This window comes from Camellia sinensis, chromosome 1 (genome assembly GCF_055761805.1).
Source record: "Camellia sinensis isolate YWXY chromosome 1, ASM5576180v1, whole genome shotgun sequence".
NCBI classification, from domain to species: Eukaryota; Viridiplantae; Streptophyta; class Magnoliopsida; order Ericales; family Theaceae; genus Camellia; species Camellia sinensis.
This window is the reverse complement of record NC_138961.1, coordinates 210,437,075-210,462,334: the sequence shown is the minus strand read 5'-3', so window position 1 is coordinate 210,462,334 and position 25,260 is coordinate 210,437,075. Positions and strand designations below refer to the sequence as shown.

The following is a 25,260-nucleotide window of genomic DNA, read 5'->3' as shown; positions in this document are numbered from 1 at the left end:
ATATTTGCATTCATTCATCTGTCTTGCATGCACCGGGCTCGGCGCATCATACTAACTGCATTGTATTTCAATTTCGAGTTGAATACTTGTTAGTTGTAGCATTTCACATGCCATCTTTAGAATAGCCGAGCCTATTGTAGTTGCATTCCTGCATCTGTTGCATTAGTCATTCCAGCATAGTTAGGATCATGCATGGATTTCTAACATAGCTTCTGTTTTGGCTCGGAGTACTCGGTAAGTGTTTATGCTTTAGCATCCTTACATGTGTGTGAGTGACTGCCTTGATAGCATGCTTACCATGAGGCTACTTACTTATGTGATATAACTGCTTGAATGCCTGTGGGTGAAGGTTGGGTTATTTGAATTGGAACAATTCACCGATTGCGAGTTTTAAAGCCCACTTGAGAGCGGCAAAATCATGTTTTCTAAGCCCAACCAAGGGTGGCAAATCCACGTCATAGCCTACTTGCTGGTAGCACCATCAAACCATTTTCAAAATAAACAAACATGAGATGTGTTGTTCCAATTCAGGCGATCCAGTCTATACTTGTATGCTGTGTGCATCACGTAGTAAATCTAGGCTAATAACCGGAATAAGAACACATAATGTTTTCAAAACTTGATATCGTGGTTAGTGGAGGCCGATCTGTGATCGGGCGAGCGGGGGTGCTCATAGCTGACCTTCCCCAATCATACCCAAGTTCCCGAGCCGAGGCAACTTTGGTGATGACGGACATGTGGCCTTAGGCAAATGAGTCAGCGTTTCCTAAATTCCCCAAAATAAAATATTTAGGTGGCGACTCTATATCTGGCAAAGCAGTCCATGTTTGACACTTCTTTCAAAAAATCTATTTTCAAAAATGATTTGCCGGATTTGGACTCTTTGGTGATTTTTCAATTTTGCATTGCACTTTGCAAGATCAGATTAAGAATCATGACAATTTAAGTCCTGAACTGTAGTGAGCCCAAATGAACAGAACGGGATTTCCCTCCCGGGGCGTTTGAGCGTGTCTACACAATGCGATTTGAAACAAGCATAACAATGCTATGAAGGCACAAACACATGTAAGTAAAACATACGCGACAACGTATACAATGTGTGAAGGTGAGAAAAAGTATACACATGTGAGTAAAGCACGCGCGAAACGCATGCAATGTGTAAAGCAAAGAATAAAATGCACACATGTAGGTAAAGCACACACGGAAACGCATGCAATGTGTAAAGTAAAACAAATATACACATGTAAGTAAAGCACGCGCGGAAACACATGCAATGTTTATAGCAGGAATGAACACATGTAAGTAAAGCATGCGTGCTAACGCATGCAATGTGTAACCTCCTGAAAATATGCATGAACACATGTAAGTAAAGCACACGCGGAAACACATACAATGTGTAAAGCAAAATAAATATACACATATAAGTAAAGCATACGCGGAAACGCATGCAATGTGTATAGCAGGAATGAACACATATAAGTAAAGCATGCGTGCTAACGCATGCAATGTGTAACCTCCTAAAAATATGCAAGAACACATGTAAGTAAAGCACACGCGAAAACGCGTGCAATGTGTGAAGCAAACGATAAATATACACATGTAAGTAAAGCATGCGCGGAAACGCATGCAATGTGTATAGCAGGAATGAACAGATGTAAGTAAAGCATGCGCGAAAACGCAAGCAATGTGTAACCTCCTGAAAAATGCATGAATACATGTAAGTAAAGCACACGCGGAAACGCATGCAATGTGTAAAGCAAAACAAATATACACATGTAAGTAAAGCACGCGCGGAAACGCATGCAATGTGTATAGCTGGAATGAACACATGTAAATAAAGCATGTGTGCTAACGCATGCAATGTGTAACCTCCTGAAAATATGCATGAACACATGTAAGTAAAGCGCACGCGAAAACACATGCAATGTGTAAAGCAAAACAAATATAAACATGTAAGTAAAGCACGCGCGGAAACGCATGCAATGTGTATAGCAGGAATGAACATATGTAAGTAAAGCATGCGTGCTAACGCATGCAATGTGTAACTTCCTAAAAAATACATGAACACATGTAAGTAAAGCATACGCAGAAACACATGCAATGTATAAAGCAAAACAAATATACACATGTAAGTAAAGCACACGCAGAAACGCATGCAATGTGTATAGCAGGAATGAACACATGTAAGTAAAGCATGCGTGCTAACGCATGCAATGTGTAACCTCCTGAAAATATGCAAGAACACATGCCAGTAACGCGCACGCGAAAACGTATGCAATGTGTGTAATAATGTGAAAAGGGGAGAAAAGTGCTTATTCAACTGAAGCATGGTAAAGACATGTTATTCATGATGTTGAGATGCAACTTCAAAACAAGACGAGGCATCGTTCAACGCAAGACGCGTAATGAGCATGCTTTATTAAAGTCAAAACGAAGCAACGTAATACAACATAATTAAAGCAATTTGTGGAATTCGCAAGATACAAAAAGGATACGAGAAAGGATACTCCCCGCACACACCGAGCATCACTCATAGAACACACGGCTCGAGGTCAATACGAAGGTCTATTAAGGTTCAAAAAGTGCACTTTCTTGCACTGTCTTGAGTAATGAAGGTGCCAAACCACATGACTGACCCGAACAAGGGCGTGGGAGGTGCATCGACCACAAGGGGAGGCCATTGGTATTAATCTAGACACTCTGCTGCCCTTCTCCCCTTTTCGCATTACTTTTCCTTTTTTATTGGTAGTTTAAACACATTGCACTGCCTCAGGCAGGTTTTACTTTCTCAAAACTATGTACTTTTTGCAGAAGACATGATGGAAATGAAACAGCTATTTTGTTCAAAAAGTGTTACATTTTATGCATTGCATCGCATCGCATTACATAACAATGTAAATGAGATTTGAACCTTTGTTTGAAAAGTAAGCACTTGCCTCGTAATAATCAGGTAGTGAACCGAGTAAGGACAAAAACAACTCGATAATCAAAACAAAGAGCTCGATAAAGCTAACCAACTGTAAATAAAACTCGATAAGCAAAGCAAAGACTTAAAGGATGTAAAATACAACTCGATAAACAGATGTACAACAACTCGATAAACAAGATGAACTAACAGGTGCTAGTTCGCAAAAGCATCATCAGAAGGCATTGGAAGTGGTGTCAATCACCAGTTTTTCAGCATGCTTAACATTTATTCAGCTTAGAGCAAAATTAGAGGCCATCGGCCAAAGGGAGACATCACCGGCCGAAACTAATGGGAATCGGCCAACATTTTAGCAGATCGGCCAAAATGGATGGTCGGTCGGCACTACTTTTGGTTGACCGGTCAAAAATGATAAGGACCTCCAGAATGTTGACACCTGTCTTCCACTCAACACCTTATCCTCTACAAAAGCCTCAGCTTTATAGTTTTCCTCATTTCAACACTGATTTGCACCAAATGGAAGAGTTTCTTACCCAAAATCTCACAACTTGGATTGCCAACTTGGACAGCTCGGAAAAGCTGAATTTCCGGGGCTTTGGCATAAATGCACTATTCACGCTGGGTCACACTCCGCTACATCTTCCGTTCCTCTATGCCGCGGCAAAGTTTTGGAATCCGGTAACACATGTCTTCAGCTTTGGTGGGCAAGAGGTGTGTCCTACCTTCGAAGACTTCCAAGCTTTGATGGAATCCAAGCGCAACGAAGAAATCTTGCCCCAACTTCGCTTCGGCCATGCCTAAGCCTTAGGGTGAATGTGTGGGCTCACTATGCACGATGCTCAATCTTTGATTTATGACGGAATGCTAGGTATTCCGAGTTTGATTTGTCAGTTTTCCAATGCCGGTGACCGCGGTGACCATCATTGGCAAGGCTTTCGGTGACATGCCCTTTGTTTGTGCATGCTATCTCATTTCTTGCTTGCCTCAGGCTCTGGAGGATCTAGTGTTCGGTTAATCGAGGTTGCCCAAGGCTTAAGGGAGGGCAAAAGCTGCATTGCCATGTCATTGGCCGAGACATTGATGGGCTTGGATGTTTTTTATCGCCGAGAGACGACCAGATTTGCGGGGAGTCCACTACTGCTGCAAGTAAGGTTTCCCACCCTATCTCACATATATATTGCTCACATCACTCGGCCCTCAAGCTCGGTTTTTCTTACAAAGCCCTTTTCTCACTTTTCTCTCATCGTACTTCTCTCTATTCTTTAATCTCTTATTTCTCATCCCTCCCCAGGTGTGGTTGATAGATAAGTTGCAGGTTGTGAACTCTTGCCCAGCATACTCAGCTTGCGGCTACTTTTTCTAACGTCGTCTAGTCGATGCCCTGGATGAGGGATGGTGGTTCGATTGGATATGCAATTTATCCGCAGACTGCATTGCTTGGCGTTGTCCTTGGCTCAATCTAACGGCAATGAGCTATAGCATGTCCTGGCAGCCTGGGATTCAGTTGATCGGCCTGACACACTGTGTGTTCTACTTTCCTTTCCGGTTCTAGCGCCAGTTCGGCCATGATCAGATTTTCCTGACAGAGGGGATAGAGTACCCAGCTGCATTTCTGGTCTGAGGCGCGTAGTTTGCTCGGTATGCCACAGCATGGAGGACTAGAGAGCTCCTGGCCTCCGCTTCCAATTTCAGTTGCACTTTGTCTGATAAGTGCATAGATTGGCTTAATGAAGAGGCGCATATTGGGCCTAGCTTGGCATCAGAAGCTTCAACCAGCTCTGGGAGGGGACGCAGGAACACCTGACTATGCCCCTGATTTATTTGCTTTAATCAGAACTTTTAAGTTTTCTTTATGAATGTAATGAAAAAAAAAAAAAACTTTAATTTGTATTCAAGAGCAAGAGAACTCTGTACTACAATCAATATAATTGGAGGTTCTAGGTACTGAAAATTTTTCGTTTTGGTCCAAAAATGGTCTAAGTCGTAAAAATACTAATTTGAGCAAAATCAACTTTTATTAAAACTTTTCAAAACCATTGTCGATATGGATCAGAACTGGACACGCCTGAGATTTGTCACTGAGATGCACAACCCCAGATCCCAGCAACTGGAAAGTTGCCCCTAGTCTGAATAGCACTGCACCGGAGATCACAACCGAGCTTTTGAATGCTGAATAGACAAAGATGACCGAGATGATCAAATGGACAAAGTTGATCGGGGAAACGTTTATGGCTGGACTTCAGGATGAAGTTGCCTACGTATTCCAAAGATAGGAATCAAGCCTTACGAGTTCGGCTCAGGTTCACTCATGTATTAACCCTCACCTTTTACGCTCTAACTTTTTCCAAGGCCGCCCTTTGCGGGTTTTCAACCTTGCGAGCTCAGTTTTTATAATTTCAATTTTTTTTGTGCTTTAACTTTTGCCTAGGTCGCCCTTTCGAGTTTTCAGCCTAGCGAGCCACTCAGGAGTAATATTTCTTCAACTTGTCCATGTTGATTGGTTGGGAGAACTCTAGGCCATCTAGAGCCATCAGAACGACAGCTCCACCTGACCAGATAGACTTGATGATGTAGGGACCGGTCCAATTAGGTCTGAACTTGCCCCTAGGATCGTGGATGGGAGCTCGATTGTCCTTGAGCACCAAATCTCCTTCCTTCAAATTCCTGGACTTAACTTTCTTGTTGAAAGCTCTGGCAATTTGTCGTTGATAACCTTGAACGTGGTACAGTGCTTTAAGCCTTCTTTCATCAAAGAGCATGAGTTCCTCAAATCTGCTCTGCTACCAATCTGCCTTAGCTATCTGACACTCAGCCAGTACTCGTAATGACAGAACCTCAATTTCGATAGGTAGAACGGCCTCCATCCCATAAACCAATGAATACGGAGTCACTCCAGTAGAAGTTCTAATTAAAGTCCGGTAGCCCTACAAAGCAAATGGCAGCTTATCTGGCCAATCCCGGTAGGTTTCCATCATTTTCTACAAAATGTGTTTGATGTTCTTGTTGGCGGCCTCGACTGCTCCATTGGTTTGCGGATGATAGGTGGATGACTTATGAAAAGCCACATTGTATTTTTCCAACAATCATCAATTCCTTCTTGAAGTGGGAACCGTTATCTGAAGTAATCTTGTTTGGGACCCCGTAGCGACAGATGATGTTGTTCCGGATGAACTTTGCAACGTTTGAAGCCTTCAACACCGCATAAGATTGGGCCTCGACCCACTTCATGAAATAATCTATCGCGACCAGAATGAACTCATGCCCATTAGACCCCTTCGGAGTGACGGCCCCGATCACATCGATTCCCCAAACTGAACATGGCTATGGCGAAGTCATATTGTACAGCTTCGACGGCGGGATGTTCATGTGGTTTGCATGGATCTGACATTTGTGGCATCGCCGAACAAAGCCGATACAATCCTCCTCCATGGTGGACTAGTAGTAACCCTATTTGAGGATCATTCGAGCTAACATTACCCCGTTCATATGCGCTCCACACTCTCCTCCATGGATGGCCTCCATTAAGCGCTTTGATTCTTTGGCATCAACGCACAACTTATGCATTCCCAGATGACCTCTCTTGTACAATTTACCCCCGCAGATGATGAACTGAATGGCCATTCTTCTGATTGCCCTTTTTTTCTTGCCATTTGCCCCTGGTGGATACGCCTCTTTTTCCAAGAAGTTCCAGACATTGTAGTACCAAGGGTTCTCATCTTGAACCTCATCTATAGCAGTAATCGACTCGTAGGCTGGCACAAATTTCTAGTCAATGATGATCGGACGCTTCCGGACTCCGAAAGGGATGTCTATCTTGGAAGATAGAGTTGCTAGTGAATCTGCGAACCTGTTGTTCTCTCTTAACAGATGAGCAAAGTTTAGTTTCTCGAACCACAGAATTAATAAATCCAAGGTCTGGTGATACATTATCATATTTTCTTCTTTGACTTTCCAATCTCCTTTTGCTTGAGATAGAACAAGGTTCGAGTCCCCGATGACGTCCAACCGTTTTGCCCCTAGTTCCAGGGCTACTTCTAAACCAGCAATGCATGCTTCATATTCTGCTTCGTTGTTCGAGACTTTGAACCGGAGTTTGAAGGCTAGAGGGATACGGGAATTGTCGGGTGCTATTAGCAACACTCCTACCCCATACCCGTATTGGTTTGACGCTCCGTCAAAGTACATCGTCTAAGTTTCGTCTTCGATATGCAAAATGGCCTCATCTGGGTATAAGTACTCAATTGCTTCACCTCCTTCCATTGGATGATCGGCTAAGAACTCCGCTATCACTCTTCCCTTGACTGACTTGAGCGTCACATATTTCAGATCGAATTCGAAAAGCAACAGCAACCAACGAGCTAGCCTACCCGTAAGTGCCGGTTTCTCGAAGAGATATTTGATGGGATCTAATCTTGAAACCAACATTACAGAGTGAGCTAACAGGTAGTGCCGCAGCTTCTTGGTAGCCCATACCAGGGCTAAGCAAGCCTTTTCCAACGGTGTGTAGCGGGTTTCATACTCCAACATCTTCTTACTTAGATAGTAGATAGCCCTCTCTACCTTGTCCTAAGACTCTTGTGCGAGCATACAGCCCATTGTAGTCTCAGTTACTGAAAGATACAAAATCCACAGTTTCTCCGGCTCGGGCGATGACAACACGGGTGGGTTCTGTAAGTATTCCTTGATCTGTTCAAAAGCAGCTTGGCATCGGTCGTCCCATTGGAAATTTTTTCCTTTCTTCAGGAGACCAAAAAGTGGTTCACAAGTCAAGGTTAATTTTGAGATAAACCGTCTTATGAATTACACTTTACCCGAAAAGCCTCGCACCTCATTTTCAGTCCTTGGTGGTGGAATTTCTAAGATGGCCTTGATTTTGGAAGGGTCGACTTTGATACCTCTCTGTGTAATCAGAAACCCCAGTATTTTCCCTGCTGTAACATTGAACATGCACTTCTGAGCACTCAGCCGCAACCGAAATTCTCTAATCCTTTGGAAGAACTTTTGCAAGGCGGTGTAGTGGCCCTCTCTTTCTATGGACTTGACAATCATGTCGTCCACATACACTTTAACCTCTTTGTGGATCATGTCGCGCAATATTGTGGTCGCGGCCCGTTGATATGTGGCTCCAGCGTTCTTCAACCCAAATGGCATCACCCTGTAACAGTAAGTCCCCCACGGGGTGGTGAAAGCAGTCTTCTCCCGGTCTTCAGGTGCCATCACTATCTAATTATAGCCCGAGAATCCATCCATGAACGAAAGCAAAGCATGCCCCGCTGTGAAGTCCACTAACTCATCAATATGCAGCAAGGAAAAGTCGTCCTTCGGACTGGCTCTGTTCAAATCCCTAAAATCCACGCATACCCGGATCCTACCATCCTTCTTCGGCATCGGAACAATGTTGGCCAACCAAGTTGGGTGTTCAGATACCAGCAGGAACCCTGCGTCAATTTGCTTGGTGATCTCTTCTTTAATCATGAGGGCCCAGTCCAGGCGGATCCTTCTGAGTTTCTGTTTAACGGGTTGGGCCTCTAGGCCAAGAGGGATCCGGTGCTGTACAATCTTAGGATCGATTCCAGGCATGTCTTCGTAGGACCACGTGAAAACATCTTTGAAATTTTTTAATAAATCGACTAAGCGCTCGCGTTCCACCGAAGACAACGTGGACCCAATCTGGACCAGCCGCGGTCCTCCTCAGTACCCACATTAACTATAATGATTTCATCAACCAATGGTTTAACAAATCTCTTTTGCTCTTGATCAATTAGATGTTGTAAAATCGGAGGAATTTCTTCCTCGTCGTTTTCATCAAAATTTTGGAAGTCCTGATTAATACAATAAATCAAAGGCACATAAAAGTACTCAGAAACCACCGCTATTCCATTCTCATTAAGCACATCTAATTCGTCTAATTCCTCTGTTACAACAGACTCAAAAGAGAAAGAAAAAGATGACCTGGACAGGACTATGGTATCCGGGTTATCACCCCCAGGATTACCGAACTCAGACTCAGATGAGCTGGAACCTGATTCCGACTCCAAAGATTCGGTGGAATCAGATTCCGACTTACTACCTGACCTGGTGCTGCTTGATAAAAATCCCTCCTCGTACTTCCAGATAAGAGAGGGTGTGATGAATGCATCCAAAATGTTTGTAGGTGGGCTCGCAGCCGTTCCATTCCCGATCATGGACACCGAGAAGTTATCCCCCAAGCACTTCTGTACGATTGGAGGATCTAAAAGTAGACAAGCAAGTGCTACCCCCATTTCAAATTCGGTGCTCTCTGAATCCACTTTCTCATTCTGCTTAACCTTAGCTGATGGGTCTATCTGCTCCTCGGCAACATCATCCCCTGATAACTGCAGGTCGAAGAAGATCTGAAATCCCGGCAGGCGCCTCCTTTCGGGATTCAGCCATGGCTCTGGGAAGCCGCAAAATCAAAATTCCTCCCCCTCCCGGACAAAGCGTCCGTTCAGGGTACCCTGGATGGGTCGGTGCATCAACTCAAAAGGCTTCCCCGCCTGCTTCGCTTTGGCTCTCCCAGCCATCTCCTTACCTTTCCTCACCCAATCCTCTTTGGCGGGCAGATAACCCAAGCCAAAGGTATGTGGGTTGTGCAGCATTTCGACCGATACCGCAATGCCTTTCCGGCCACTCTTCCCTAATCCCATCCCGGGGATGTGTTGGAGTTTGTTCATGAGGTATGCTAACTGAGCACTAACATACAACCCTCATCAACAGCCAAGATGTTCTGTACAACCCGAGCCTCAGCCAGAGTAAACCCTGATGGGAACACATCCTCCATGCCGTGCTCAATTTCCAAAACCAGCGTCGATATTTCTGGCGGTGGATGAATCGATGAATTTCCAAAAACAATGGCCACCCCCTTCCCGTGGGGGTATTTCAACATCTGGTGCAAGGTGGACGAAACTGCCTTCACCTGGTGCAGCCACGGCCGCCCCAAGAGTAGATTGAAGGTCGCAGGAACTTCCAAGACGTGAAAGTCAATCTCATGCTGTCCTGGACCAACCTGAGTCTGAATTTTCACAGTCCCCGTTACCTCTCTGCTTGTGTTATCATATGCCCTTATCACCTAGGTTGTTGGCACAAAGTCCACGGGCTTCAACCCGATCGCATATGCTGTTCTTGAAAGGCACACGTTAATGGCAGATCCGGTGTCGACAAGAACCACCGGTATCCATTTGCTTCTACATTCCACAGAGATGTAAAGCGGTTTGTTATGATTCGCACCCTCAGGTGGCAGTTCCTTGTCGGTAAAAAGGTCAACCTCGGGGAAGCCCCTCCCGGAAAAACCAATCCCACTATCTGTTTAGGCGTGGTGTCTATTGAGAGTTTGGCCTTGTCCATTGCCGATAAGACAGCTTGTCTGTGAACACGCGAAGCCATAAGCAGCCCCTAGATGGAGATGTTTACTTGTATCTTTTTCAATTGTTTCAGCACAACCTCATCTTCAAGTAGCTTTTCTTTTTGCTTCTCCACCTCCTTGTCCTTTCTGGATGCCTCTGGTTGATCTAGGTGCGGGGGCTTGAAATATCGCCCACTCCTAGTTATATGGTTGACTTCACCAATATACCAGGTATCTTCCGGCTGGTTACTACCCCAATCCTGATCTGTGTGGGCAAGACATAGATCATCGTCCTCCCACCACATTCCATTGGCAGCCGACAGACACCTGTCCGGTTCCGCTGTAACTATCCCTGTACTTGTAGTACTTTCCATCCAGGTGCTCGCAGCACGCTCTATCTTTGTGCACATAGCAGGCTCAGCCCCCACAGGGGTCTTGGCTTTTCTAGCTCTCTCAGAGTTCTCGATTCCTTCTTATTCCAACTACATCGGTACAGTTTGCTGTTCAACATTCCCTATATTCAAAATGCCCAAATCCTGAGCAAAATTCTTGGCACCGGCGCTCTCCGGTGATGTATTCTGATCCCTGACTCTTCCGGCCACAATTGATACCCTTGCCCCTGACGGGCCCTTTTCCAGCTGAGATTCTTCAACAATATCTGGTTGCTCGTCAAGCCACCCTGTGACCTCTGCTGACTCCTCAAAATCGAACCAGTTGACTGTCGTGTCCCCCCGGATCTTGTTTGTTGAAAACCTGGAGGCCAGCAATGTCCCCTTCCAGAACTGCTAAGTCATCTATCCTCTGATCAAGTCCATCTCCTCATAGTACACAAATTTTTGCCCCCACTAGTAATTCCACATTTGGCCTAATCTGACCCGCTGACGCAATGTAGCCACTCAGATTGTACACCTCCTTAGCAAAGCTCCCCAATTCCTCAGTCCCTGAATCCACTATACCACCTTCCTCCGAAATCCTGCCTATTCTATCTTCGACAGTCACCACCATTGGTTCGGGTTAGGTTCGGGAGATGTCTAACATGCATAAGTCAGTGTTGTTAGGAAAGAACACCTCCAGCTTGGGTAGGTGAGATGGGGTGATATATATGCTAGGGTCGTATGACATGGCCCCGATCTGGATTAAGTTGATACGTTTGGGAGGTGGAGCTTGGTTATGTGATGAGAGTGGGTTGGTTGTGACGTTCGGTTTCTCCGGAGGCACGATCACCCTGTTGTCGATGTGTGTAGACGTCCCCCGAACACCCCGGGAGGGTTAGCTCCCGTTCTGTTCATTTGGGGTCACTACAGCTCGGACTCTTGAATTTGTCACGGTTCCTAATTTGAACTAAAGAGTCCAAATCCGGCAAATCATTTTGAGAAACTGATTTTTGAAAAAGTAGTGCCAAACATGGACTGCTTTGCCAGATACAGAGTCGCCACCTAAATATTTTATTTTGGGAAATTTAGGAAACCCTGACTCGGTGCCAAAAGGCCACGTGTCCGTCATCACCAAAGTTGCTTCGGCTCGGGAACTTGGGTACGATTGGGGAAGGTCACTTCGTGAGCACCCCCGCTCGCCCGGTCATAGACCGGCCTCTACTAACCATGATATCAATTTTTGAAAATATTGTATGTTCTTATTCCGGTTATTAGCCTAGGTTACTATGTGATGCTCACAGCATACAAGTATAGACCGGGTCGCCTAAATTGGAACGAAACATTTCATGTTTGTTTTTTAAAATGGTTTGCTACCCGCAGGTAGGCTTGAAACATTTGATGATTTATTCCAATTCAGATAACCCAACCTTCATCCACAGGCATTCAGGCAGTTATATCACATAAGCACATAGCCTTATGGTAAGCATGCTATTCATGGCAACACTCACACGCATGCAAGGATGCTAAAGCATAAAACTCACCGAGTACTCCAAGCTAAAATAGAAACTCATTAGAAATCATGCATGATTCTAATTACACAGAAATGCCTAATGCAACACATACAAAATGCAACTATAACAGGCTCGGCTATTCTAAACATGGCATATGAAATGCTACAACTATCATGTATTCAACTTTGAAATTGAAAGTACAATGCAGTTAGTATGATGCGCCGAGCCCGGTGCATGCAAAACTGATGAATGAATGCAAACATGCTGTCGTACTGTATGCTAATTGAAATATGCCCTAATCTAACCATCAAAAGCGGATAAATAAAAGGGAGAAAGACGTGGGGTTGGAAGACATACATCACACTCACGCACACTTATTACAGTTGTGCCCTCGCGCAGAGGGTCCAAATAAATATACAGTCCAAATATTACAATCCCAAATAAAAGAATATTACAGTCCAAAATATTACAAAATTCTAATTAATTAAAGATTTAACTAAGAAAGCAAATAAAACTGGCGTGCAGGCCAGGGACTGCCTTGCTTCTGATGGATGATGCATGTCCGGATTGTCTTGCGCAGCAATCCACCGGAATGCCCCAATTAGCCTCTGTTACACCTGTTCTTGAAATGCATGCCAAGCCCCAAAAAGTTGCTGATTCCTGATTTTGCTGCAACAGAGAGCAGAAAAGGGGCATAGCAATGTATTTGCACAGATATATGCATGTCTCGATCCTCGTGCCACCAATCACGCATACCGAGGCATGATGGCCGAGGAGTCGAAATGCACAACTCAATATAGGATGAATGCACATGAAACTACAGCTAAAACCTAACTCCATCATGGATAATCCGGAGTGTCGGTGACTGGAAAATTGAGACACATTCCGTCACTCGAAATACGAAATGCACCTCGTTTCCCGTACTCGGGCTAACTCTTATTCCGAACATGATGCAATATGCATGATATGCGTGAAATGCAACTAAGATACAATCCTAACATATACAATGCTATGAAAATGAGATGCCTCGAAATGCGTGCACACGGGCACGCAAACCGAGGCGATGGTAAAATGCTATGAAAATGAGATGCCTCGAAATGCATGCACACGGGCACGCAAACCGAGGCAATGGTAAATGCAATGAAAATGAGATGCCTCGAAATGCGTGCACACGGGCATGCAAACCGAGGCAATGGTAAAATGCTATGAATATGAGATGTCTCGAAATGCGTGCACACGGGCACGAAAACCGAGGCAATGCATACGCAATGCAAATGACATGGAAACATGATATGGGCTTATACCAACATGAGTGAACCTCAGCCACACTCACATAAGAAGCCGGTTGATGAAAATGAAGTGCCTCGAAATACGTGCACACGGGCACGCAAACCGAGGCAATGGCATACGCAATGCAAATGACATGGAAACATGATATGGGCTTATACCAACATGAGTGAGCCTCAGCCACACTCACATAGGATGCCGTCGGATAAAAAAGGGGTGCCTCGAAATGCGTGCACACGGGCACGCAAACTGAGGCAATGACGGAATGCAATGAAATGACATGGAAATGACAAATGGGCTTATACCAACATGAGTGAGCCTCAGCCACACTCACATAGGATGCCGGCGGATAAAAATGAAGTGCCTCGAAATGCGTGCACACGGGCACGCAAACCGAGGCGACGGCGGAATGCAATGAAATGACATAGAAATGAATGGCAATCATTCTAACAGAATTTCAGCAACAAAATATGGGAGAAAACAGTCCCGAAATGAAGCGAAATGATACCAAATGCAAGGAATTGTCCCGAAATGCAACATTAGGCACCCGAAATGGCCTATAGCTATGCCAAACATGCACAATATGGACATGCAATGCAAAGACAGAAGCTAGACAGTCCCAAAAAAGGCACTTTCACAGTTATAAACATGGCCAAACAGCAAGCATAGGTATGGCAAAAATGGCATGCAAGAATAGGGGCCAAAAGAGGGGTAATGAAGCAAGTGATATAAGAAAAACCCAAACTGAAAAATTTCCTTCTACAACACTGAAGAGGGACCAAAAATATGAATATTTAAAGTTTATGGAAGCCTTAAAATCAGTATACAAACATGCTAAAAGTGTGATGCAAAATTAGGCTCAAAAGTGGCTACAACATGAAGTATACAAAATAATCACCAAACAGCCAAAGACCCTTAATAAAACATGTAGAATGGACCAAAATAAACACTTTTCCAGAACTGTAAAATGTCCAAAAACAAAAGCATGGTAGGCTAACTAAACATGCAAGAATGGGGAATAAAAGAGGGATATAACATGAAGTGACCTATGGAGGTCTCAAACCATGAAAGGACCTAAATGAAAAATGAAGAATGGACCAAAATAAGGACTTTTTCAGAACTGTAAAATGGCCAAAAACAAAAGCATGGTAGGCTAACTAAACATGCAAGAATGGGGAATAAAAGAGGGATATTACATGAAGTGACCTATGGAGGTCTCAAACCATGAAAGGACCTAAATGAAAAATGAAGAATGGACCAAAATAAGGACTTTTTCAGAACTGTAAAATGGCCAAAAACAAAAGCATGGTAGGCTGCCATTGCATGCAAGAATGGGGAAGAAAAGAGGAGTATAAAGGTAGGTACAACATGGAAGTCCCAAATGGTGTTGAGCCCTTCTTCAATGTTGAAGAGGGGCTCAAAATAAGCCTAATATTAGTTTACAACATGCTCGAAAATAAATTGCTCATGGGCCAAAAATAGCATGCAAGATTGTGACATATAAGAGGATCAATGAAGCAAGTGTGTCATGGAGAGCTCAAACAGGGTTGAGCCCTTAATGAAAAGTGAAGATGAGCTCAAAAGAGGGCCCTTTTCAGTTAGGGCCGGAGCTTGAAACAAAAAGAAAGTGGGGCTTAGAAATAGATCAAGAAAAAGGGTCAAAAGGGTAAAAGTATTACTTACCCTTGAAGACTCAAACTTTTGTTGCTTCTTGGATGAATTTGCAGTTCTTTAGCCTTTGAGAAACCTTCCTTGTTGCTGGAAATGAGGTGGTGGTGGTAGAGCTTGGTAGTGTAGAAGGAAGGATGGTTAGGGACTTAGGGTTTTTCAAAGAATTGAGAAGGATGAAGATGGAGTTGTGTATGGAGGCTTGAAGGAGAGTTTTTCTAACCCCAAAATACTACAAGGCTTGCTTGCTATATAGGCCAAAGAAGGGGTGTAAAGGTGGGGGAAAAGGAGAGCAATATTCCCCCACGAAATATCCCACAGATAAAGATCTTGTCTGGGGGAAACAGCTCCACAGTTGTAAAGTGTATAGTGCAAGGAAGCAGGCCGGCCTGGTACTTTTGTTGCAAGTGGCCGGCCGGCCACACCCCCTAGCCGGCCGGCTAGGGGTCAAAAGGTTCAATGAGATTTTCTGGCCGGCCACCAACTGGTGGTGTTCTCCTATGTGTGTACAACACAATCATGTGGTTAAAATTCCAAGAAAGTGGGTCCAAGGGGTTCAACATTGGCCCGGAAAGAGGGGTTCAAAAGGGTCAAGTTGAATTACTGGCCGGCCATGAACTTTTAGGGTCCTCTCATATGTGTACATCACAAATATGTGGTTCAAAGTTCAAGAAAAAAGGTCCAAGGGGTTCAACATTAGCCCGGAAGGAGGGGGTCAAAAGGGTCAAGTTGAATTACTGGCCGGCCATGAACTTTTAGGGTCCTCTCATGTGTGTACATCACAAATATGTGGTTCAAAGTTCAAGAAAAAAGGTCCAAGGTGTTCAACATTAGCCCAGAAGTGCGAAAAACGGGCGCCGGAGGGCGTCGGAGGATGTATAACTGGTTGCTGCAACAATTGCTGGCCTCCCACCCTTCAGTGACCTCCCCGGTGATAAAACAGAGGTACCTGCCAAAAATGAACGAAAACCGTTGCAAAACGAAAGCTCGGGGACCAAAACACGCAGTTCGGGGTCCCGAAAATGGGCTGTTAAGCACCGAAAGTGGCATTCGGCCACGAAGTGGGCTTCTCAGCCCCCAGTGTCCCTCAAAAGGGATTAAATAAGATATATGCCAAAAACCGGAGCAAAAGGAGATGGTTAAGCGGTCCCGAACCGAGGCACACGGCCAACGGTCCCGAAAACCGGGAATCGGACTCCAAAATGGGCAAAATGGCCTGCGGCCACAAAATGTAGCCCACGGCCACTGAGAGATGGTCTACGGGACCTCTCCTTCCCCTCAGGAAAAGAAACAGAGAAAACCGAGTCTGGTTCGCAAACCGAGGTAAGGCACAGAAGAGGGTTCGGAAGTCCGGAGGCAGGGCTCGCAGCCGCGATTCTGAGACTTCTGAACAAGCACAACATGCAATATCACCAAGCACTCAATCGGTGACGTCTGAGTCTTAAGGTCGGTCAAAAATGGGGTGTCTACAGTTGCCCCTCTTTGACAGAACTCGGAAGTCATAAGTGACGGGAGTGAATGTCAAAGCCCAGAGACGACCCATTTTGACAAGGCCGAAGACTTAGACAAACAGACAGGATAAACAGAGATGTGCCCGCAGGCATGCCCGCAGGCATGGGGCAAAATGCAAATGATATGCAAGAAGCCGAAGGTAACCCAATGATCGTGCAAATGCAGCAAGCTGTAATGAAGCAAGTATTCGCAAATAGATGCAACAGTTTTAAGCAAGAATGCAAAGCAACAACTACATTTCATGCAGTTAAGAATGCGGAGGATCATTCAATCCCCGCCACGTCTCACACGGAGAAGATACGATACCTGTGCGATTCGTCTGGTCGCACCAGCCTCAATTGAACCGTACATACAATATCGTGCCTCCAAAAGAGAGAAATTGCAACAAGTACAATATGCTACCAACATATATTCAATGTGATTCTGAAAGTTTGACACACGCAGTGCCGGTGAGTGTATGCATCGCAATGCAAGAGTGGAACATGCGTGACAACGTATGCTCAAACATGGAGGCATGCCAATACCAAGAAATGTACGTGACAAGGCAAGTATGCTCATGAGAACGCAAGATAATGTGCACGATAGCGCGAAACGAGCATGAATCAGGGTGTTCACTTGTCATGAAACAACGAGTACGGAAATGCGTGTTTCGGCGAAGGCAACCCAATTACGGCCTCTGATCCGCTTCCCTGAAAGGTTACAACTCATTCAAAAAGGATACACTTTGATTTCGATGAATGATGATGAGACATATGTCAGAACTTGAAGCTGAAGTCCCGACGGAGCAATTTCGCGACCGGAAGTGTACTTTTCTTGAACTTTTTCAGGTCCCGGGAACTCCGATCTTCCTCAAAAATTTGCAGAGAGCTAGGTGGGCATGTGGGGGACATGGCCGGCCGTTTATCTTCCCAAGGGGAGGTGGCCAACCGGTTTCCAATAAAGCTAAAGGCTGGCCGGCCATTTCTGCAAAAAGCAGATAGCTGGCCGGCTAGAAATAGGGGCCGGCCGGCCATGTGCTTTATCCGGGGGTATTTTGGTCTTTTTCACTCCCTTTTTGCATGCTTCTTCAACCAAGACCTTGAGCCTATAAAAGGCAGCTGAGGCCCCCTTCCTTTCTTGCCTTCTACAACACTTTCCTCTCCAGATCTGAGTTTCACGCGCGTTTTCCAATGCCCCGTGCAAATTGTTTTCGCAAAAACACTCAGTTTCAAGCTCTTTGAAGCGATTAAATTCCGGCTTCGGAGCTTCTTTTTGCATTTTCGCCACTTGAGGTAAGTTTGTCTCAATATTTGGAATATTTTCTCGGGAGTTGACTTTTGTTGACTTTTCATTTCCCGAGAGTTGACTTTTGTTGACTTTTTCCAATTTTGGCCCATTTTGCTCATTTCTGCTCCCTTTTACAGATTCTTTGAAAATGGCGGGCAATTCTCCCCACGGCGGAGGTTTTCCAAGTGCCGGAGATGATTTCGATCCCATGACTCTACCCCCGAGGACCCGACCTTTCATTCCCGGGAGGTACCGTCCGCCAGCACACGTTCTTCCTCGCGCTGTCTTCCGTCACTTTACCAGTTTTGACGAGCGAGCACCCGGGGATCTGCTTCTCAGAGAGCCGGAGCAGCATCTCTCTCACGAGGCCCGAGAGGTATTTACCTCATCTTCTGTATTTTACATTTCGCACCTCTGTCATGCTTGAACATGCAGTTTAGCTTATGACATAGTACTTTGCTTACATCTTGAACATGTAGTTTCAACACTTGAATTTTTGAACACTTGGCTCACCAATTAATTGTGAACGCACTGTACACATTAGTTAAGAGGCGAACACACGGTTCAAACACTGATTTGTCGAACACACAGCTCGAATTCGAAAGTGGACACACAGCCCACATTTTGAATTTTCTGAACACGCAGCACAGATTAGATAGTGAACACGCAGCCCACAATTTAACTGAAAGTTGAACACGCAGCCCAAACTTCAAATTTTCTGAACACGCAGCCCAGATAGATAGTGAACACGCAGCCCACAATTTAACTGAAAGTTGAACACGCAGCCCAAACTTCAAATTTTCTGAACACGCAGCCCAGGTAGATAGTGAACACGCAGCCCACAATTTAACTGAAAGTTGAACACGCAGCCCAAACTTCAAATTTTCTGAACACGCAGCCCAGGTAGATAGTGAACACGCAGCCCACAATTTAACTGAAAGTTGAACACGCAGCCCAAATTTCAAATTTTCTGAACACGCAGCCCAGATAGATAGTGAACACGCAGCCCACAATTTAACTGAAAGTTGAACACGCAGCCCAAACTCCAAATTTTCTGAACACGCAGCCCAGGTAGATAGTGAACACGCAGCCCACAATTTAACTGAAAGTTGAACATGCAGCCCAAATTTCAAATTTTCTGAACACGCAGCCCAGATAGATAGTGAACACGCAGCCCACAATTTAACTGAAAGTTGAACACGCAGCCCAAACTTCAAATTTTCTGAACACGCAGCCCAGATAGATAGTGAACACGCAGCCCACAATTTAACTGAAAGTTGAACACACAGCCCAAACTTCAAATTTTCTGAACACGCAGCCCAGATAGATAGTGAACACGCGGCCCACAATTTAACTGAAAGTTGAACACGCAGCCCAAACTTCAAATTTTCTGAACACGCAGCCCAGATAGATAGTGAACACGCAGCCCACAATTTAACTGAAAGTTGAACACGCAGCCCAAACTTCAAATTTTCTGAACACGCAGCCCAGATAGATAGTGAACACGCAGCCCACAATTTAACTGAAAGTTGAACACGCAGCCCAAACTTCAAATTTTCTGAACACGCAGCCCAGATAGATAGTGAACACGCAGCCCACAATTTAACTGAAAGTTGAACACGCAGCCCAGATAGATAGTGAACACGCAGCCCACAATTTAACTGAAAGTCGAACACGCAGTCCAAACTTCAAATTTTCTGAACACGCAGCCCAGATAGATTTTGCATGTAGCTTATTTCACTTCATCGGCACACAGCCCATTTCATTTCATTGGCACACAGCCCATTTCATCTCATTGGCACACGGCCCTTTCATTTCATTGGCACACAGCCCATTTCATCTCATTGGCGCACGACCCATTTCATTTCATCGGCACACAGCCCATTTCATTTCATTATTGACACATGTATTCATTCTGAATGCAGGTTGGTTCCCGCAGTGTGCGGGGGTATGGTTCCACCATCGCGCGGGATTGGTATGCTGAGCTCCCAGAGGCCGTCCGAGATTTGGTAGATTTGGCAGGATTCGGGCCCTTCTGCGTCAGGTTGTCACGTTGTCCTGCCAGGAGGACACTGATGGTGGCCCTGGTAGAGAGATAGTGGGACACCACCAATTCCTTTCATTTCTCTGCTACCGGGGATATGACTATGACCCTTTTTGACTTCGCTGTATTGACGGGCTTAGACATCGGAGGTTGGTCCATCCCCTACGATGAGGATATGGGCGAGTGGGAGGCCGCCTGGATGTATCTGTTGGGGGCTCGCCCGCCTGTTGATAGGGTTTCAGGGAGAGTCCGATACACTTGGTTCTCTTCCCATTTCCGGCGGGCGGAGATGGTGCCTGAGACTCCCGAGGAGACGGAGCAGTATGCCCGTGGTTTCCTGATGTTCCTCTTCAGGACTACCCTGTTCGCCGACAGAGGGAACACCGTTGGGCTATACCTGCTGAGCGCTCTAGTCGACCTATCACAGGTCCATCGATATGACTGGGGTGGCGCCGGCCTGGCTACCCTTTACTTTTATATGAGCGCGACCTCCCGCGGGCGGGGCGACTTACTTGGCGGCTACTGGAGAGCCTGGGAGGTACTTTTCTGTCCCCTTTGATTTACATTTCTGCTTTTCATTACTTGTACATTGCACACCCAACGCACTTTTACAGTCTGTATTTTGCTCTCAGCATTTCGTACTTGCATTCTGCACTGTTTTTCTCAGCTATGGGTCTATGTATACTTCCCATCATTAGCCCCAGAGCTGGAGGTGGTAGGGATTCCCATGACCCCATATTCATTGGTGTTCGAGGGCCCACACCGACCGAGGCCTCGAGAGACTCTCCTTCGCCTGTGACAGTACTTTGACACTGTGCGACATTCAGAGGTACCTCAGAACTTTCAATTCCTTTCATTCTCATCTTTGATTTGCTCTGTATATTCTCGATTTCTGATTGATTTATGCATTTATCATCCGCAGATTACATGGCAGCCCTGGGTGTCCCTGGGTGACGGCCTCCGACTTCAGTATACCGGAGCGTCGGGCATTTCCCAGTATAGGGTCCTGCTCGAAGGGCCGGTTGGCAGGGTATGGTTCCTGGGGGAGCGCTTTCTGCGCCAGGTATGGGGGTATCTTTCTCAGGATATTCCCGCAGTACCCCAGCCAGTATGCGGACTGCTGACAGGCTCTCTTACTCAGAGGTAGTCGGCGCCATGCTGGGCAGTGATGCTTTATTATATGTTGAGGAGGGGGACTACGCCACTTACCGTCACATATATTTGATGCCACCATTGACGGGAGCTCATATCCCGATGATGAGGCCTGCCGGTATGTCATCCTCGGACCAGGCTCGGGCTCGGGCTGCAGACGCCCCTTCTACTAGCAGGGCCAGTACATCTAGAGGTGGGAGTAGACTGGTTCCTCCGGCTCCGTCGGTTTATCCTCATCCTGGATGGCTAGATATGCCTACTGAGTTGATGGCGTGGCAGTATGGAGCTATCTCTCCGACCCCGATTCCACTAGAGCCTCCGATGCCCAGTGATCGATACGTCATTGATCCGGACTCACCGCCGGTATGCTCCACTTCTTTTCATTCATCATTCAGATGTTTAGACACTCTTCTGTTCACTGATGATTATGAGCTCATTTTTGCAGCCATCGCGAGGGTACATGGAGGAGGTGGTTGGACTGGTGGCCATACTCGAGGGCATGGTCCTGCGTAGGGAGGCACAGTTGTCTGTCGCGGGCATTCAGGTACCCTTCAGTTTTCTAGCATTTATCATACTTCTGATGACATGCTGATTTCTACTGCATCGATAGACTATTTGTGTAGAGCACATCTGACACACACCCCACTTGTACACTGTATTAACATGCACCCACTTTACGTATCCTTTGCTTGTATCTGCATCTGATGTATATATTTGGACTGATGTATTTGAATTGAAATCTTTGTTTTCAGATGCCTTCATGGTCCAGTCAGCCGCAGACCAGGCCACCTGGGCCTCATTGGGGAGCTGGGCCATCTGGGCCTTTTCAGGGGGCGGGGCCATCTCGGCCTTCCCGAGGAGCCGGGCCATCTAGGCCTTTTCAAGGAGCTCAAGGGGGGCCTGTCCGCAGACGCAGGGCTCACGTTGTGGAGGTGGAGCCTGATGAGGAGGAGGAGGATGCTGAGGAGGAGGAGGAGGAGGCTACCGACCGTCAGTCAGAGACATCTGCTGAGGAGGGGGGCTCCGGTTTTGGCTCGGGGAATAGAGGCGAGGCTGAGGGGAATCCTGAGGATGACAGCTCTGACTCAGATGATGGTGTGGAGATTGTCCCGCAGAAGAGGATGAGGCGTGCTTCTCGTTCCCGTTCCCGAGGACTTTGATGTTGCTATTTCCTGCTTTATTTTTCTTTTTGCTAGTAGTTTGTAGCACTTTGCACATTGTTAGGCAGTTTAATTTTTTGTAAAACTTGTACCTTTGTTTGTTGTAAAGCATGATGAAATGAAATAGCTTTTGAAAAGGTGTTCGTATTTTAAACTTTTAGCATCGTATCGCATCAATTTATTTTGCACAAAGATGGAATTGAATGGAAATGCGCATTGTGTAATCACCAAGTCAGGTAGTGAACCGACGCAACAAACTGAGCAACTCAACTTACTAAGATATAACAGGACCTTGGGAAGTTTACAACTCGATAAGCAAAATGCCACAACGCAAAAAACAAGACTTTAACAAAAATTGCTTAAACAGAGAGCAAAGACTCAAAAACACAAAACACGTTCGCTCGACAAACAACTCGATAAGCAAAACAACAACTCGATAAACAAAACTCAATAACAACAGAGTGTTCTTCTAACAATCTGGGCATCGAAACGCATCCGAAACGGAGGGAGATAAAGGCCTTTGACTCTCCCATTGCATGGAAATGCTTGGAACTTTCCCTCGAAGAGTAAAACAGGGCCAAGGAGATACACTGCAGCATTGCCAGCCATCCCTGGGAGCCGGCCGGCCATTTTTGTGGAGAGAGACAGCTGGCCGGCCATTTCTGTAAAAAGTAAATGGCTGGCCAGCCAGAAAAGGTGGCTGGCCGGCCATTCAGTCCTGCAGCCACCAGATTTTTGACACGTGTCCCCGTGAATAGTGTCTTTCCTTCTATAAAAGCCTCAACTTCGGGAACATTCATTTTATCTTAGTTTTAGACAAAGATGGAGGCGTTTCTCGCAGAAAATCTCATATCTTGGATCTCTTCTCTAGATGGCTCGGAAAAGCTGAATTTCCGGGGTTTCGGCCTGAATGCACTATTCACGCTGAGCCGTACTCCGCTATAGCTTCCTTTTCTCCATGCCGCGGCAAGATTCTGGAATCCAGTGACGCATGTTTTCAGCTTTGGCGGCCAAGAGATGTGTCCCACTTTCGAAGATTTTCAGGTTTTGATGGAGTCTGAATGCTCTGAAGTGATCTTGCCTCAGCTCCGTTTTGGCCACGCTCAGGCTTTAGGGCGGATGTGTGGGCTCACGGCGCATGATGCTCGATCTATGATCTGTAGTGGGGAACTGGACATCCTCGGCTTGATCCGTCGTTTTTTCGACGCCGGTGACCGCAGCAACCATTATTGGCAGGGTTTCCGGCAACACGCCCTCTGCTTGTGTTTGTTGTCTCATTTTCTGCTTTCCTCGAGCTTCGGTGGAGCTAGCATTCGCCTGATTGAAGTCGCCCAAGGTTTGAGAGAAGGAAAGAGCTGTATTGCCATGACCTTGGCCGAGACACTGATGGGCTTAGATTCTGTCTATCGCCGGGAGGCGACCAGGTTTGCTGGGAGTCCACTGCTACTGCAGGTAATGTTTCCCACCCGACCTCACATATATATTTGCTCACATCACTCGACCCTCAGGCTCGGTTTTTCTCACAAAACCCTTGTCTCACTTTTCTCTCATCGTACATCTCTCTGTTCTTTATTCTCTCATTTTCCATCCCTCTCCTAGGTATGGTTAATGGACAAGTTGCAGGTTGTGGACTCTTGCCCAGCTTATTCAGCTCGAGGCTACTTCTTTCGGCCGCGCCTAGTCAATGCTCTTAACGAAAGGTGGTGGTTCGATTGGATGTGCAATTTGCCCGCAGACGGCATTGCTTGGCGTTGTTCTTGGCTCAACCTCCCGGCAATGAGCTATAGTATGTCTCGGCTGATTGGGATCCAATTGATTGGTCTAACCCACTGCGTATTCTATTTTCCGTTCCGGTTCCTGCGTCAGTTTGGTCATGATCAGACCTGTCCACCGGAGGGGATTGAGTACCCAGCCGCTTTTCCAATCCAGGGTGCACACCTTGCCCGATATGCTACGGCATGGAGGACTAGAGAGCTCCTAGCCCCTGCTTCAACTTTCAGTTGCACTTTGTCCGATGAGTGCTTGGATTGGCTCAATGAGGAGGCACAGGTTGGGACTAGCTTGGCATCAGATGCTTCGTCCAGCTCTGGGAGGGGACGCAGAGATACTTGATTCAACTATGCCCCAAATTTATTGCTTATTTAGCATTTTCAAGTTTTCTTTATGAATGTACTAAAAAAGTAACCTCGATTGTATGCAAGAGCAGGAGAACTCTATTTTGAAATCAATGAAATTGAAAGTTGTGGTACTGAAAATTTTCCGTTTTGGTCCAAAAATGGTCTTAGTCGTAAAAAGATTGATTTGAACAAAGTTAACTTTTATTAAAACTTTTCAAAACTATTTTCGATGTGGATCAGAACTGGACATGCCGGAGATCTGTCACAGAAATGCACAACCCCAGATCCCTGCAACTGGAAAGTTGCCCCTAGTCTGAAGAACAATGCGGCACTTCAAAGCAACGGAAAGTTGCCCCTAGTCTGAGTAACTTTGCACCGTCGCGGCAACGGAAAGTTGCCCCTAGTTTGAACAGCACTGTACCGGAGATCACGATAAATGCTGATGGATAAAGATGACTGAGATGATCAAAATGGACAGAGTCGATCGGGGAAAAGTTTATGGCTGAACTTCAAGGCGAAGTTGCCTACGTATCCCAAAGATGGGAATCAAGCCTTACGTAGTTCAGGCTAAGGTTCACTCGAGTATTTTCACTCTCCTTTTGCGCTCTAACTTTTGCCAAGGCCGCCCTTTGCGGGTTTTCAACCTTGCGAGCTCAGTTTTTATATTTTCTAATTTTTTGTGCTCTGACTTTTGCCTAGGTCGCCCTTTCGGGTTTTCGGCCTAGCGAGCCTCTCAAGGATAGTATTTCTTCAACTTGTCCATATTGATCGGTTGTGAGAACTCCAAGCTATCTAGATCCATCAGAACCACAGCTCCACCTGACCAGATAGCTTTGATGATGTAAGGACCAGTCCAATTAGGTTTGAACTTGCCCCTTGG

At 45.8% G+C, this 25,260-nt stretch overlaps 1 protein-coding gene and 1 long non-coding RNA gene across 2 annotated transcripts; both read left to right on the top strand.

Annotated features, from left to right (window-relative positions):
* The first annotated feature begins 20,070 nt into the window (after window positions 1–20,070).
* Window positions 20,071–21,295, top strand: LOC145790581 (uncharacterized). The gene is made up of 3 exons (XR_014329408.1): window positions 20,071–20,489; window positions 20,619–20,780; window positions 20,874–21,295. It is a non-coding gene; the product is annotated as an uncharacterized LOC145790581 (long non-coding RNA).
* Window positions 21,296–21,338: 43 nt separating this feature from the next.
* LOC145790579 (uncharacterized) lies at window positions 21,339–22,423 on the top strand. The gene is made up of 3 exons (XM_082868673.1): window positions 21,339–21,466; window positions 21,549–21,647; window positions 21,856–22,423. Exons 1-3 carry the CDS (start codon window positions 21,356–21,358, stop codon window positions 22,261–22,263), a joined length of 618 nt encoding a protein of 205 aa, XP_082724799.1. The 5' UTR covers window positions 21,339–21,355; the 3' UTR covers window positions 22,264–22,423.
* Window positions 22,424–25,260: the final 2,837 nt, after the last annotated feature.

Bases quoted from the DNA above. Each gene is read 5' to 3' on its own strand.
- LOC145790579 (XM_082868673.1), top strand. From the start codon at position 21,356: ATGCCTACTGAGTTGATGGCGTGGCAGTATGGAGCTATCTCTCCGACC. The intron at 21,467-21,548 runs GTATGCTCCACT...TCATTTTTGCAG, and splicing joins TTGATCCGGACTCACCGCCG to CCATCGCGAGGGTACATGGA. The intron at 21,648-21,855 runs GTACCCTTCAGT...CTTTGTTTTCAG, and splicing joins TGTCTGTCGCGGGCATTCAG to ATGCCTTCATGGTCCAGTCA.